General features: G+C 38.4%; 1 protein-coding gene across 1 annotated transcript in view; it reads right to left on the bottom strand.

The window, feature by feature from the left end:
- Positions 1–7521, bottom strand: part of LOC109036705 (homeobox protein HMX3) — a 77143-nt gene extending 69622 nt beyond the window's left edge. The window contains exon 1 of the mRNA XM_019051059.2: positions 4957–7521. Coding sequence (XP_018906604.2) covers positions 4957–5311 — 355 coding nt within the window. The 5' untranslated portion in view covers positions 5312–7521. The remainder of the gene's footprint in view (positions 1–4956) is intronic.
- Positions 7522–15223: the final 7702 nt, after the last annotated feature.

The following is a 15223-nucleotide window of genomic DNA, read 5'->3' as shown; positions in this document are numbered from 1 at the left end:
AGGACATTCTCGTAAAAAATTAAATTGTTTGAATCAACTTTATACAACCTCAGAATTGAGTTATGTGCCTTTTTGCGAGGAACAATGATGTGATGATTAAGTTCGAATTTCGGTTTTGGCACATTTTTCATTTTCTAATAACGGGCACCAACGTAAGTGCTCCTCTCACGCTGTTTTCCACTAAACTCACCCTCCCCATCCGACAAGTAAGGAATGATAGAAAAAGGAGAAAAAGAAGAAAAGAGAAAGGAGATGAAGAAGAAAAGAGAAAGGAGATGAAGAAGAAAAGAAAGAGGTGGAGGAGGAGAACGAAATAAGAGAGGGAAAATTTAAAGAAAAGAAAAGAGGAAGAGGAAAAGTAAAAGAAAGAGATGAAAAAGGGAAGGAAAAAATGGAGTAAAAGGGAAGCAAAAAAATAAGAGAAAAAAGAGGGAGGAAAAAGATCGAAAGGATAATGATGATTAAGAATAGAAAAAATGAAAGAGAAAGAAAAAGAGGAAAATAAAAGAAAGCAGAAATGAGAAACAAGATGGAAATAGAAAGAGGGAGGAGAAAAGAAGAGGAAAAATAGGAATAGTGGAAGTGGTATAATTTCAAATTGCACTCTTAATCGGGAAACGTACAAAAAATAGCTGGTTACATGCAAGAAACGATTACATCAACACCATTTCAGTTCGCCTTTAATTTCGTAGGCAATAGGAGCTCCCGCGTGGTCGAATAGTGGTATCTTTGTAAAATGCCAGGCTCACTCGGAAAAAACTGAAAAAAAAATAGCTTTACCAAATTCGAACAGTTCCTTCGACGTATGTCAGTCTGCCTTCAATTCTAAATGTAGGCAAAACGAGCTCCTACGTGGTTGAATAGTGGTATCACCGTAAGAAGGCATGCTTATTGGGAATATACAGGGTGAGCGAAAAGTCCCCGACCCCCCCTCTAACTTTAGAACTAATTGAGCTAAAAAAAAGAAACTTTGGGAATGTTCCTATCTCAAAGGGGACCATCTTTTGAGGGGGTCAAAATTTTGGTCCCCCCCTCAGGGGGGGACAGGGGCCCCCCAACTTTTTTTTTTCAAATAGCAACCCCTATCTTGTGATACCTCATTCGAAAGAGCATAAAAAACTAAGAATTTTGGCGCAAACCGCAGATCAATATCTCAATTTTTGACCGAGTTATGATAGGTCAAAGGTCAAATTCGACCTATTTTCAAAAAAGCTTAACTCCGGTTCAAATTATCGTAAAGAAAAAAATGAAACGGGAAAATTTACCAAATTGTGTTCGCTTTTACGTAAAAATTGCAGAAATCACTTCGATTTAATTTTAAGGGGGGGCTCGGACCCCCAAATACGTTAATTCAAAGGTCATTCAATTTTCCTGCGAAATAAGCCAATTTCCTCTGGATTTGCCTCCACATCATCTCAGTAAGGTCAAAATCAGTTCAATATTACGTTGGCAAGTCCCCAAATTTCGGGAAAAGTTAAAAAAACGAAACTTAAACGGTCAAATTTAATCACCTTAAATTTCGTTTTTTTAACTTTTCCCGAAATTTGGGGACTTGCCAACGTAATATTGAACTGATTTTGACCTTACTGAGATGATGTGGAGGCAAATCCAGAGGAAATTGGCTTATTTCGCAGGAAAATTGAATGACCTTTGAATTAACGTATTTGGGGGTCCGAGCCCCCCCTTAAAATTAAATCGAAGTGATTTCTGCAATTTTTACGTAAAAGCGAACACAATTTGGTAAATTTTCCCGTTTCATTTTTTTCTTTACGATAATTTGAACCGGAGTTAAGCTTTTTTGAAAATAGGTCGAATTTGACCTTTGACCTATCATAACTCGGTCAAAAATTGAGATATTGATCTGCGGTTTGCGCCAAAATTCTTAGTTTTTTATGCTCTTTCGAATGAGGTATCACAAGATAGGGGTTGCTATTTGAAAAAAAAAAGTTGGGGGGCCCCTGTCCCCCCCTGAGGGGGGGACCAAAATTTTGACCCCCTCAAAAGATGGTCCCCTTTGAGATAGGAACATTCCCAAAGTTTCATTTCCTTAGCTCAATTAGTTCTAAAGTTAGAGGGGGGGTCGGGGACTTTTCGCTCACCCTGTATTCAAAACAGAGCTCTTTACCAAACGGGAAATTGTTACTTGAACTTCAAGTCAATTTGCCTTCAATTATCAATGTAGGCAACACGAGCTTCTACGTGATCGAATAGTGGTATCATCGTAAAATGACATGCTCACTTAGGACACACACTAAATAAGAGCAATTTACCAAACGAGAATAGGTATTTTCATGCCATCACTCTCACTCTTATGCCTTCAATCATTAGTGTATTGCTTTACCTCACTACAATTGCTTTAAGTCATACCCCATGGGGGAAGGCCCGGCGCAGGTAGGGCCCAGCTCTACCCGCAATGTAAAGGCCCAGCCCTACCTACTTCAGGACCCAAATCTTCCTGCTTCAGGGTTCAGCCTTACCAGGTAAGGGCTGGACCCTGATTCAGGAAGATTTGGGTCCTGAAGTAGGTAGGGCTGGGCCTTTACATTGCAGGTAGGGCTGGATTCTGCCTCCAGAATAGGGACCCGCCTACCCCGCGCCAGGCTTGGCCGTGTGGTAAATGGGGTGAAGCAATTTTACCTATCCGGGTAGGTCTCAGCCCTAATCTCGGTTTTTGAGTGTAAGTACGATAACGATCAGATTATGTCATAGGCACGATCAGATTTAATGAGCAAAATTTAGAGGTGTAGAATTTGTGTCATTTGAGGGACTTGGGGGACAAGGCGCTCAGGTGCAGCTTTCGCTATTTTGAGACATGCGTGTTTAAGGTTTTGAAATTACATGGACCCATATGGCGGAGAGAGGTTCAAACTGACTTTTTGATATTTAATAATTGGAATTTGGGAGCGAATTTTTCACAGAATATGCATGAGGACAAGTTTTACAAACAATTATTGTTATTATTTTAATTTTTTTAAAAACTGAACTTATAAGCCTTGTCCTTTTAGGCCCTCATTTAGAGTACATTTTCATTAACCCTAGTCTGCCTGAGTGGGGTCAGGTTGACCCCACGAGAGTTTCAACTCTTTGCCATTTCTCGTGGTATGCACGAAATTTTTTGTCCTTCACAGATAGCTCTACAAAAACATCTAGGAACACGATTTTGAAGGAAAAACAAAAAAAGAAAAAAAAATGTGCGTGAGAGATAAAAAAATTCACGAGTACCCCTAGAAAGCCTGAGCTGGGTCAGATATCCTTATAACATACTAGCCGTTCTGGGCGCGCTTCGCGCGCCCGTCACGCCTAGGTCACTCGCTAAGGCACACCCCCGGTCACTCGCTACGCGAGTGACATTCGGATCGCTCCGCGAGCCGATTTTGTAGTAGTTGCAAATTTTTTTATCACTATATTTTGAAGATTTCATAGAAAACATTATGAAATTCTCCCTCCACAATTAACTTGTAGAATAATAATGGCAGGGCAAGAAATAGACTATATCTTAAAATGGACGGTCAATCCCCACTTAGTAAAAACAGCCAACACCACGTGAAAGTGAGGAACCATCGTTAGCCACTTTTTTTTTTTTCTTATCTTTTCTTTTCTTTACTTTTCTGGAAAAAAAATTACTGAAATTTTAGTTGCGTCCCCTAAAAGGAAACACGGAGAAAAAATTTGTGCATGGAACCCGAAGCTGAGATCATATGGATCTCTGAAGTTTTCGGATCACGCATCCGAAAAGTTAAGGTCCATCTGCCGAAGTTCGGGTCAGACAATTGAAGTAGTTCGGTATATACCGAAGGTTTCAGGTCACACATCTGAAGTACTCGGTGCATACCGAAGTGCTTCAGATTTCTGACTCAGAGATTTAGGAAAAACACAGTAAAGAACCAAGGAAATCACAGTAGAACAGAGAAAAAAATACAGTCGAATAAATAAAGAAAACTATTATCGAAGAAATTCTAATTATTAGAAAGTAATTAGCTGGCGTAATCAATGCGTAGCTGCATAGGAGGATGAGCGAGATTTATCATCAACTGACCGCTGGCCGCTAGGTACCTGGGTGGGCGAGCGACAATACGTAAGCGGTGGCATATGGTTCGATTGACAGAGGAGTGGGGAACGATCAGACGTAGGGGAAAGGTTCAGGCTGAACCGTTCAGCACAGCGCAGCGTCAGTCACCGGGTGGGGAAGAGAGTCCGGGAGGGGACACTTCCCCTCGAGTGAAATAGAAAAAGGCAGAATCCTTCGAAGTTTATATTAATGATATTAATGATGATATTTTACCATTTAGCATCACAAAAGCTTACTTTGAAGGTGTATTCATTTTTCTCTTTTTAATTTTTTTCAGAAACTTATAAAACAAGCAAAATTTTTCAGATTTTTTTCGTTTCCAGTATTCAGTAGCCCTATGATTTTTTTTTCTCATGCTGAGAACAACATGGCAACATGTGTATGATAAAATAGTTGCATACCTCGCGCCGTGTTTTTTTAAAACTTAGATATGCTTTATGGTTAAGGTCTGTAAGGTTAGTGCACTGATATTAACTAAAAACATGAAAAAAAACATAGCTAACTAATTGATTTTCAGCTGGGGTCAAATTGACCCCGCTCAGGCTTTCTCGTTGGTTCAGAGGCTCAGGCAGACTAGGGTTAATGAGACATATTCTTCAATCAAAGTGAGATTCTTTTTTATTCAATGAAAAATTGTGTCATCAATGCCACAGTTACTTTAATTTTCATTTAAAAAAACTCATTAGAGTTTTAAGTAAAAAATAATAACCAAATAATGTTTTGGGGGGGGGGGGGGGATAGAATGATCCAAACACGTAACTCAACTGGTAGAGCTGGCGGTATATTACCATGCCAATAATATAAAAGTATTTCACTCAGAAAAAACGCCTGCAAAAGAAAGATTAATTTAACTTTAAAAAAAGTGGTATTAAACCATCAGATTTTACCTTCCTGGAGACGGTTGGAGTGTCCAGAAGACACAGGTTCTGAGCCGTTTACGAAACTCTCTTGACTGTCGTCGTTACGGTCCTCATTTCCGACCCAGTGCTGTCCCGTCCGACTTGTTTCGGGAAACGATGTGTTCATAGCCAATCGGATCCCTGCCAGGGATTCTTTGGCGTCATCTGATAAGTTCAGGAGACGCCGAATGGAAAATTGGTGCGACGATTTGGAGTCTTCATGGTTCCTCGTCTGCGTCGACGAATCGTCGCCTTCGTTAATTGCGGAATCTATCGTTTCCGTTTTCTCCGAAACGTCTGTCATCGCCAGTTTAAAATTTACTAATTGATTCGTCGTTGTCATGTATGAAACTAAGAAATTGTTTAAGGATCTTCAGTCGAGTTACTGCGAAGTGGTGTGTCACTATGGATTGCCTAAGCCTGACCTCCGCATTTGAAGAGTTTCTGGGGGGGGAAAAGAAATACATTATGAATAAATTAATTTTTACGGTTTTCAGATTGTTGAAACAACGATGAGACATGCTAGAGTACTGGAAAGACATGTGAATGGAGAGGCCATTACCTTTTACACAGTATTATTTTAGTGAAGAGATTAAAGCGATGGGAGACCTTTGTACTCCCATTTAGATTTAGTTCGTACGTAGTTTTCTGTAATGAGTGAACTCCATAAGTCCACAATAACGTTTTACGAATGGAAACGCATTTCGATGGAGAATCAACAAAACCTTGTATCTCGATTTTTGTTGGTTTTGAGTTAGCTATATAAACGAGTTGTAGGAGATGTCCTTCATCTGCCATCAAAATATTTTTGTCGAAAAAAATCGGGAAGTTACCCAAAACCGTAATTGAAATATAACATACCTCGGCGCTAATTTGTAATACACATATCTCGCGCCGCACTCTGTGGGATTCGACCAGAATAGCTGGCCAAAACTATTTATGACCAGATATCGCCGAGTCTTAAGAATATTTTACAACCAGTGCTTCTTTTTAAGTGATACTGTGCAAAATTTAACCACCAAACACATTATATGACAATATGAGGAGAGTTTAATTAGAATGAAGTTCCCCCAAAAAGGTTTTTTAAGGACGCAAAGTATCTGAGTAAAGTGGTGCATTTAGATGAGTTTCTCCTCAAGCTACAGTCCACTCTATGTAACAAGGACACCCTGTGACCCTCATTTATGGTCAAAACAGCGTATGTCACTTCACAATTTAGGGCGAAACAATCCATCTCTCACATTAAGGACTTCCCTAAAAAAAAAAAAAAAAAGAAAGAATTATATGAATCATTCTAGATATTTGATTTATGACAGTTTTGATCTAAAATTAGTGTTAGTATGAAGGTGCTGGGACTTTCATGCACAAAAACATATTTAAACAGCAAAACAGCATTCTCCTATACTGATCGTTCAGGTTTCAATTCTCGGTCGAGGCTAAGCTTTTTTATTCTCGATTTTTTTTTTTTCTTATGCTATAGCGTGGATGAAAAGGGATCTTTGCTCCTGCTAAAATGGGAATAGGAAATAAATAAGAACCAAGAAAATATTTATGCTCATGAATTTGACACTTTATTGCTCCTCTAATCACTAAAAAAATTCGAGGGTAGTTACATACTTTAACTGCAGAGACTTGAATTTGATAATAATGGAAGATTTAATTTTAATAATGTCTCTTTACAATCTGCTAGCTGAGGAAAATCGAAAAATTTCTTTTACGAGGCTTCAAATGAGCCCCTCAGCGTAATTTCATGGTGCCAGAGAGCAACTTTTGAAGCCCCAACCCACGGCCGCATGGACTCAAATTTGTCTGTCAAATAAAACGTGACACAAATATGTCTATACTCAGGGGTAATGCATGGAGAGGGTGCTAAATAACGGATTAAACACTTTTGCAAGACTTTAAAATGACCCTTCCATCCGCTTTCAATTTTTTTACCCCTCTTTCGGGGGCGTAGGGGCCAGAGAAACAGGTTGCGTGACCAAATATCACCAATTTTGGTACTAAATGGGTCAGAGCTGTGGGAAAAATACCATTTCAGTCGTTAGTATCGACATAATTTTTCTCATTCATGTTTTGTGAAAATCGCTCAAAAGTTTATCTTTAAGGTCAAAAATTTCAATTTCCTCCGTTTTTCTCCGTCTGTCACCCCTGAATCCTGAATATATACTCACTTTGGGCTATAACATTCCGCCTTCAATCGCTTGAGGGCAGTTCAGGCCAAAAAGAAATGGGCTTCTGAATTTCGAAAAAAACGTTTACTTTTACATCACTTTTTAACCTCCTGTGAAAATCACTAAAAAATGAAATTTAGGTAATACTGTGGTTAGTTGTGTAGAATATACCCCTACAAATATGTTCCATATCACCGAACTTCCCTCCCATGGGCACAGTCGAATTAAACTGACTGACGAATAGCGCATACATACCAAAATAATCGTTGAGTAATAGGTAACTAGGTGGTCTCTTCGCGGAAGATGGAGCCACTTGAAAAATGGCACATAGGTACATGTTTTCACGGGTAAAAAACAGTGCAGATTTCGAATATAACATTGGTTCTCCAAAAAAAAAAAAAAAAAAAAAAAAAAAAATTAAAATTGAGGTTTTAGCCAGGTTTTTCCGTCAAATACCACAGTGTGCGCCGTCGCGAAGTTATTGCACAAAGGAAAAATCTAGGAGCCTCTAGCTGAGGTAAATCAAAATGGTTAGAGGTGTCGTCAGCTAAGTTGATGGTTGTTAACTTTCAGTTTGCAGGCGTTTTCGCGTCACAACTATCCACATGAAAACATCTGGCTCTCTCAGAAGCAAAAACACAAGCTTACATAAGTTTTTTAATACTTTCAAACCTTGTAACACTTTAATTTTTAGCCACTCAGAAATCACAACTACAAAAAAGTCGCAAATCATAAGTGATAAGCAGTTTTTTTACAATACGATCATGAGACAGATGTTTTCAATGTGGATGTTCGCGAACGCCGCTTTGTTCAGAGGCCCAAATTCGTCTTTGGCGCTTGCAAACCTAAAGTAAGCAACCGTCAACTTAGATGACGACACCTCTATCCGGTTCACGTATAACAGTATGGGATTTTCTTGAGAGATAATTATGTCTTGTTGCACCAAAGAGGCGCGGAAAGTTTCAGTTAATCTTCCCTCATTGAATTGACGCTCCTCCATTTTTACCAAAAATCTCGCCTTCACGAACCGCGCCAATCGCGCTTACCGACGCGCGTGGTTGGAAATTATGCGCTTCTGCGCTACTTAAGTCTTTTAACTTTGAGGAAACTCTATTTAACGTAAGTAATTTATGAATGCAAAGCACATACTAAATGCTCTAAGTACTAGAGACTACGAGGTGAGCAAGGCAGCCTCAGGCCATAGGTCTGGTTGAGGAAGTGACACGTAGGTGCGTGTCAGATGTCAGCAAGTATAATGAATGATGCAAGTAATGCGCACAAGATGTGTTATCGATGTTGCAAACAATTGTATCGAAAGGCGCCTCGTCCACCGGGAAAAGAAAATTTAAATTTTTTAATAGAAGTATTATGAAAATCATTTAAGAAAGTGACCTGCTACCTATACCTACTTCTAATAGAACGGGTTACCTAATCTAATATGGCGTTTAAAAGTATTATAATTAATAAAGAACACTATGACTGTCTAGCTGCAGGACCCACAGAAACTTCCAGTGCATTAATTTAAGCAGAATGTTCAGTATTACTCCTCGTTAGGCATTAAGCCGATCAAAATAGTTACATAACAGGCACAAAATCTTAATTCGAAATTCACATATCTCGATTTACCTAACAGTGTTGGTTCCTAATTCTCGAAACGCATAACTCGGTTTTTCCTCCGAATTTCCTAACTGGTGGGGCTATTTTTAAAATGTTTAAGGCATGGTGAAAAGCATCCTGTCATTTCTACGCTGGTAAAAAAACCTCTTGGACCAATGCCGCGGTGCATTGACTTAAGAGTGCAGTTTCTTGTCGCCGGATTGTTGCTTGATACAAGAGTCTGAACTCTTGTTTCAAGCGGATTTTGCATTGATTCAATTCAAAATCCGCTTGAAACAAGAGTCCAGACTTTGTTTCAAGCAACAATCCGGCACAAGAGACTGCATTCTTGAACCAAGAGGTTTTTTTTACCAGTGTATCTCCAAGAATCAATCATGAGTGGCGGGAGCCACAACCGGGCAAGTAACCTAACCTCCAAAAATTGGCAACACAGCACAGCCCGGTCGAGGCAACGACACCATAGTTACACGAACTTGGCTTATTTGGGTTTTTAGTTGCGGTCCGGTAAACTTTTAAAAGCAACGGAGCGACGGATTTTAGAAATTTTGGTGTCTAAAGGTGCGTCTCGATCCCGTCTAACGAACTGTTGAGTTTCAAGGAGGTTGATGATTTATTAAACGAGATAATTACGCACATGTGCCTAAAATAGCGAAAAGCATCCACTTTGACCATTTTCATGTTCGGACAAAGCTATGGAGAATACGCGACATCAGAGCCCTATATAATGTTATATCAAAAGAATTGTCATGTTCCCGTGTAGTGTGCGTTTAAGTTTCATTAAGATCCAAGGCATCCTAAGAAAAAAATTGCGTCTAAACTGCTTTTCGGGTGCAATGGGCGACCCGACCCGCCGACGCTTATCATTGAATTTCTCGCTTACACTATTCTGGAATGAAGTTATGGTTATTTCCAGGAATCATCTTGAAGATATGAGGATTCTAAAAATTATACATAAGTTGGGGTTTACTTTTACCATTTAGGCTGTATCTTGGACAGCATCCCGAAAATCATGAAACCCGACTTCGCTAACACATACACACGGTAGAGTAACAGTGTTAGTGCTCTCTGCAGTCATCAACTCACGAGCGGAACAACAAAACAAATCACGAATGTTAGGTTAGTTCCTATTTCATATGCTATTTCATGGACATCAAGAACGATCGAGACAATATGAAATCATTTGGTTTCAATGATTTCAATCCATTTACGACTTCAACGATGTTTGTGACAACCATTATCATCGTGTTTTACAACCTGGAGCAGAAGTCCATCGCCTCATTGTGAAGTGAATTCTGAATATCCAATCTTATAACTCAAAACCTCACCATTCTATTCTCTCATTGTTCTCTCTTCATTTTTGGTTCAAATCAAGCGATTTAAAGTCGCCTCACTAAAATTATGTGATCTTGAATCCATTCAAGAGTGTGAAGCTCACATTTTTCTGGCATTACAGCCTTTTTACTCCTCCAATTCTACGGATATGAGTCCATTTCGCTCAAGGTTTCTCTGAGCGATACCAAGTGTTTATACATTTAAGATAAGTGAGATTTGTCTTTTGGTTCTTCTCTTAGCAGTTTTAAAGTAAATTAGGTATTACAGTACCTTCATCCAGTTTTGTTTCCTTGTTTAATGTTTGTTAAGAGTCTTTCTACGTGAGCACTCAAGGATATACATACTTACGCTCAGGCACCAATACCATTGTTTTTCTCTCACGTCAGAATGTACCTTTAAGCATGCTAATTTACCAAAGAAACTCCTCCAGTGATAAATAATTTTAAGCTTTATTACGAAGTGAAAACCTCTGTGCGGTGTCGCTAAATTTCTCAGATAAGTCTCAGTTAAGACACTTAGAACAGACGTTCACTTTTGTCCGTTACGATCCCGGCTCTTACAGCTTCACATCATACTTTGATCTCTGATTCATCGATTAATGGCATTTTTAGTTACATTCATCATCAATCAGTTCAAAGCTATCTCAACGATGAATCATCAAACGTCATATCAAGGAAGAAATATTCTGCTGAAAGCTTTACGACGGAATTGACAGTGCAACTCAACTTACGAAAGCATGAACCAGGATATAAGAATCTGTCTCTAAGTGAACATTTTTTTCAACTCATCAGGCAGTTTAGCAGGTAAGAAATCTACAGTTGATTAATTAAGGATTACCAGATTACATGTACACTGGTTTTCCAACATTTACGGTAGATAGGGATATTTTTATCGATAATGATTAATGACGAAACGAATATATCAATGCCATGGCCAAACTGGGAAACTACATACCAGAATCCACAAAGTACATCCTCAAAGACTTTCAGAGTCTTTTCATTTCTCTTCTGATAAATAATTCAACATAATTTCTGAAAACTGTGTAATGGACCACTAGACAAGGCACGAATTCAAGCATTCTGATACATGTTTCTTAAACAGAATTTCACGTAGAACACGATTCGCGCAACGATAATTACTGAAACTAACTCCTAACGAATATATTAACCCTTTCATTTCACATTGGTTACGAGGAGTTTGAACTGCCCGCTCACAAGAAACTCAAAGCTCTACGTGAGTCAAATCGCGCACGACAACGGTCTCAGCAAGTTTCTTAATCGAGCAATATTCATTTCCCACCATGTGTTGATCGAACTATAGGCAATTTGCTATAGCTGAGCCTAAGCGTCAAGATTAAGGTTGCCAGATGTTTACATCGCGCAGAGACTGTCATGATAACGTTTAGCGCGCGATGTGAATCACGTAGAGCATTGAGTTTTCATGAGCGGGTGGTTTGAATTCACGCATCAAGAATCATTAAATATCGTTGTGAGGAGTTGATTTCGATAATTTTCATTGTGCGCATCGTGCTCTACGTGAAATTTTGGTTACGGAACATATATCAGAGTGCTGAAATTCGTACCTTGTCTAGTGGTCCATTAATGACTTCGATGCGCAGAAAATTCTTTTCTGGGATTTTAAGCGTAGTGGTCACTAACTTTTCCCTGATTTTGGAATGTCCTCTTTTGACATTAGGTGTCTCAGATAAAAATTCTTTTCACAAAAATTTCAAGTTTTTACTTGACTTAATTTTAAGTGTTTAGTCTCTTTAAACTGAAAAGTCCAATTTTTTTACTGGGAGAAGGAATTTCAATGCTCCGCAGCAAAACTACCTGACATATTTTCACAGTGAGGAGGGCTTAATTTCCTAACTTTTACAGAACCTGTCACCCTGTCTGTCCCTCAGAAATTCAGTGAACCAGATGAGATTCAATGAGGGTCGTTGATAACTTTACCACTAAATTGATACCGCTTAACGGATTTTGGAGGGAGCAATTTTACCTACTAACATCGTTGTCAAACAGGGTTTATTCATCAGAGCCCTGAATTGAGGAACCAAGAGAAAATAATTTGTTTTCATTTACTCCTCAAAGATGATACTGACCATGATGCAGGTCAGTACCTATGAGAACTATATAGATCTCATAAAATTTCAGTAAACCTTGTCGCTGGGGGAAAGATCTAATACACACTGAAGATAATCATCGAATAATGTACTCTCCTAAATAAAGACAAAAATTACAATGAAAATGTTCATTATTTGATGAAAAATAAAGTACAAAAATTCTCAGAGTCACAGAGGACACCAAGAATGCCAAGAAAATCTTAAAATAATTTCCTTTCACAAAAAAAAAATAAAAATGACACTGAACATTTCTAGCAGGACTTCTTGATAATCAGAGAACAAAAATTCTGAGGGCTTGACACTTTTGATCCTTACAATTTTTAGATTGTTACACTAATGAGGTCTGGGAAGCTGTTGAATGCCCTGATTTCCAAACTTCTATTACTCAAGCAGCACACATTTCTTTGGATTTCAATTCCATGGTAAAATTATTTCTATTGCATTGTAGTGTTGAGAATGTTGCCTATTTACTCATTGAAGGAACAATTTTTAGAGCAATTAATTTGAATAAGTACCTCCCGTCGTAGCGATTTATCATTGGATTTCTTCGTATTTCTTTTCTTTCTAATTTTTCTTTTCTTGGGATTCTACAATCGTATTTCTTTTCCGGGATATCTACGGTTGAGTAGATTTTGATTTTTAAAACTCATCTCTTTTTAAAACTAAGAGAGCGTTGAAATAATTATCTCTTACCATGTATAACTTTCTGCAAAATTTGCCCCAGTTGATGATCTCACAAGTTCAGTTGTGAAGTCAATTCAGCCATAGCTTTCCGAAGAAAATTTCTTCTTCGATCTAACAATTAATGATTAATCGTCGAAATGGCTTTGAACTGATTAATTAAAAATGACACTCAAGGGTGTAAAAAAATAAGACGGATCCGAGAAACTTTGCTACACAGCAAGGAGATATCCACTTCATAGCTATACGCGTTAAATGGATTACATTTTGCAATTAGGAACCACTAATTCTGGTCCATTTTAGAAACAGAATACATGCTATTGGTTTCCCTATGCAGATATGTGCTTTTATGGGAGAGCCAGAGGTAATGGTTCCTTATTTTAAAATGTAATCCAATTCCTTCACAAGTGGGAGACTTCATTTGGTAAAATAACAGTTTTCTTGCAAAAATGAGATGATATAAACTCCAAAAAACCCAAAAACTTGGGTAAAGAGACTCCGGGCAAGTCACCATCCTCTTGCCAAAAACCTCCAAAAGCTCTTCTTTGTTCCCCTCTTCAGTGGTAAAAGAAAATTCTAGGTGGCGGTAGCCACCCCGGCCCAATCCTAAAAAACTCCCTCTAAAAAATGACGACCCAAAAAAAAAAAAAAAAAAAAAAAAAAAAAAAAAAAAAAAAAAAAAAAAAAAAGACGGGTGGCTGCTGCCTAACTAGTTTTACACGAAACAACGCGACCGGGCTTTTCTGCACGGTTTGCGGTCCATTAAGCTCTCCTACTAATTAAGTCGGAGAGTAAACCCCAAAAACCCTATAATATTTGGGTAGAGTATGCTCAGCTCTACTCGTAATGCCCACCCTTTTTAAGTTTAGTTAAATATTAAAAAAGTTATTAAGCTTTAACGACAAATTTTGGACCCCAAAACATGACGATGATGGATTGACCAATCGCTGAGCAGATGAGCAGATTCGGGGCAGATTCGAGGCCCGCGAAACGCCCGGCCGCGGAATGGCGGGCGTGATTTTGGCCAACAAATTACAGCTAAACCGTAGAAAAAAACCATATAAAAGTATACATATTTCAAATCTGTGGTATATAATGCCGGACCGTTTTTTTCAAAAATTGAAATTAACGACGTATAAGGGAGAACGATTGATAATTGAGTCGTTTTTGACGTTTTTGAAAGTCGAGCAGTAAGTAGACCTACAGCAATAATTGTAGCATAAAGCCATTTAAACTAGGTAAAATTTAAATCTGTAGACTTCAAGGATTGTACTTCCGCAAAGTTTTCAGACTTATATGGACGCCAAAATGAGAATTAATCAAAGAAGGAGCGGGTCCTTCAATTCTTCAAGCACATTTGAATTTGAAAATAACTTGTAGAACCGCGCGATGGATGGTGAGCGCCGACTCCACAGGTTAAATTTCAGGTTATGCTACTGTTATTATGGCTTTAAATATTTAATTAATACGAAGAAGATAGATTAATTGAAATAATAAGATGAAGATAGATTAATTGATGCGTGTTCCCATTTTATCGTAGCCGAAGATAACGGATCCATTTCTATATAATCCTTTTATGATTCCCGCACCCTTGATAAATTTAGTTGCCACAGTAAGTACTCGGATCAACCTGCCATTTCTTCCCAGCGGCCCTGATCTAGTGATCTTTTCAAGTAATTGTTCATGAATGATTGATGATATCCCACTATAGTGAGTCCGAGATACTATTTCTCGTTAATAAGATTCAGCAACTTTTCACCAGAAAATCATCCTTTCCCTCAATACGATGATGTGTGTCTGGGATCTCAATCGGTGGGAATGAATCTGCGTTTCCACTTTCTACTAAAATTTTGCTAGCAGCCAGGCAGCCTACCTCCTCCGGAGTTGATGTGTGTTTTCTCAGTGTATCATGTTATATCGGTGCATAAAGCCTCAATGTTTTCATAGACTTGTAATGCTCTATATTGGAAACGCGGTTTACGCATTCACCCATCAGTCGTGCGTATGTGTCTTCTTAAAGAAGCTACGCAGCACTCTGTTAATGAAATCAACTCAATGTCACAACATCCAAGATACTTGACTTCAAACATTACTGTTAATTTGATTATCAGCAAGTCTCCTTGATTCTGTGTCAGAAGTTGATTGAATCGTCTAATTTGCCTGTATTTGGATAAAATTCTTCAAATCAAGGTCTTTCATATTGACCTCTGCAGAAGGTATGTATCTATATGCTACTATTTCATTGGTTTGATAAAATTGAAATGCTATAACTAATGCAGGATATCCTTGATGATAACCTCTCTATACATCGGCTAAAATTTGCAGT

The sequence above is a fragment of the Bemisia tabaci genome, chromosome 2, assembly GCF_918797505.1.
Source record: "Bemisia tabaci chromosome 2, PGI_BMITA_v3".
In the NCBI taxonomy this organism is placed as follows: Eukaryota; Metazoa; Arthropoda; class Insecta; order Hemiptera; family Aleyrodidae; genus Bemisia; species Bemisia tabaci.
The sequence above is the reverse complement of the archived record's forward strand: the minus strand, read 5'-3'. Positions and strand labels throughout refer to the sequence as shown.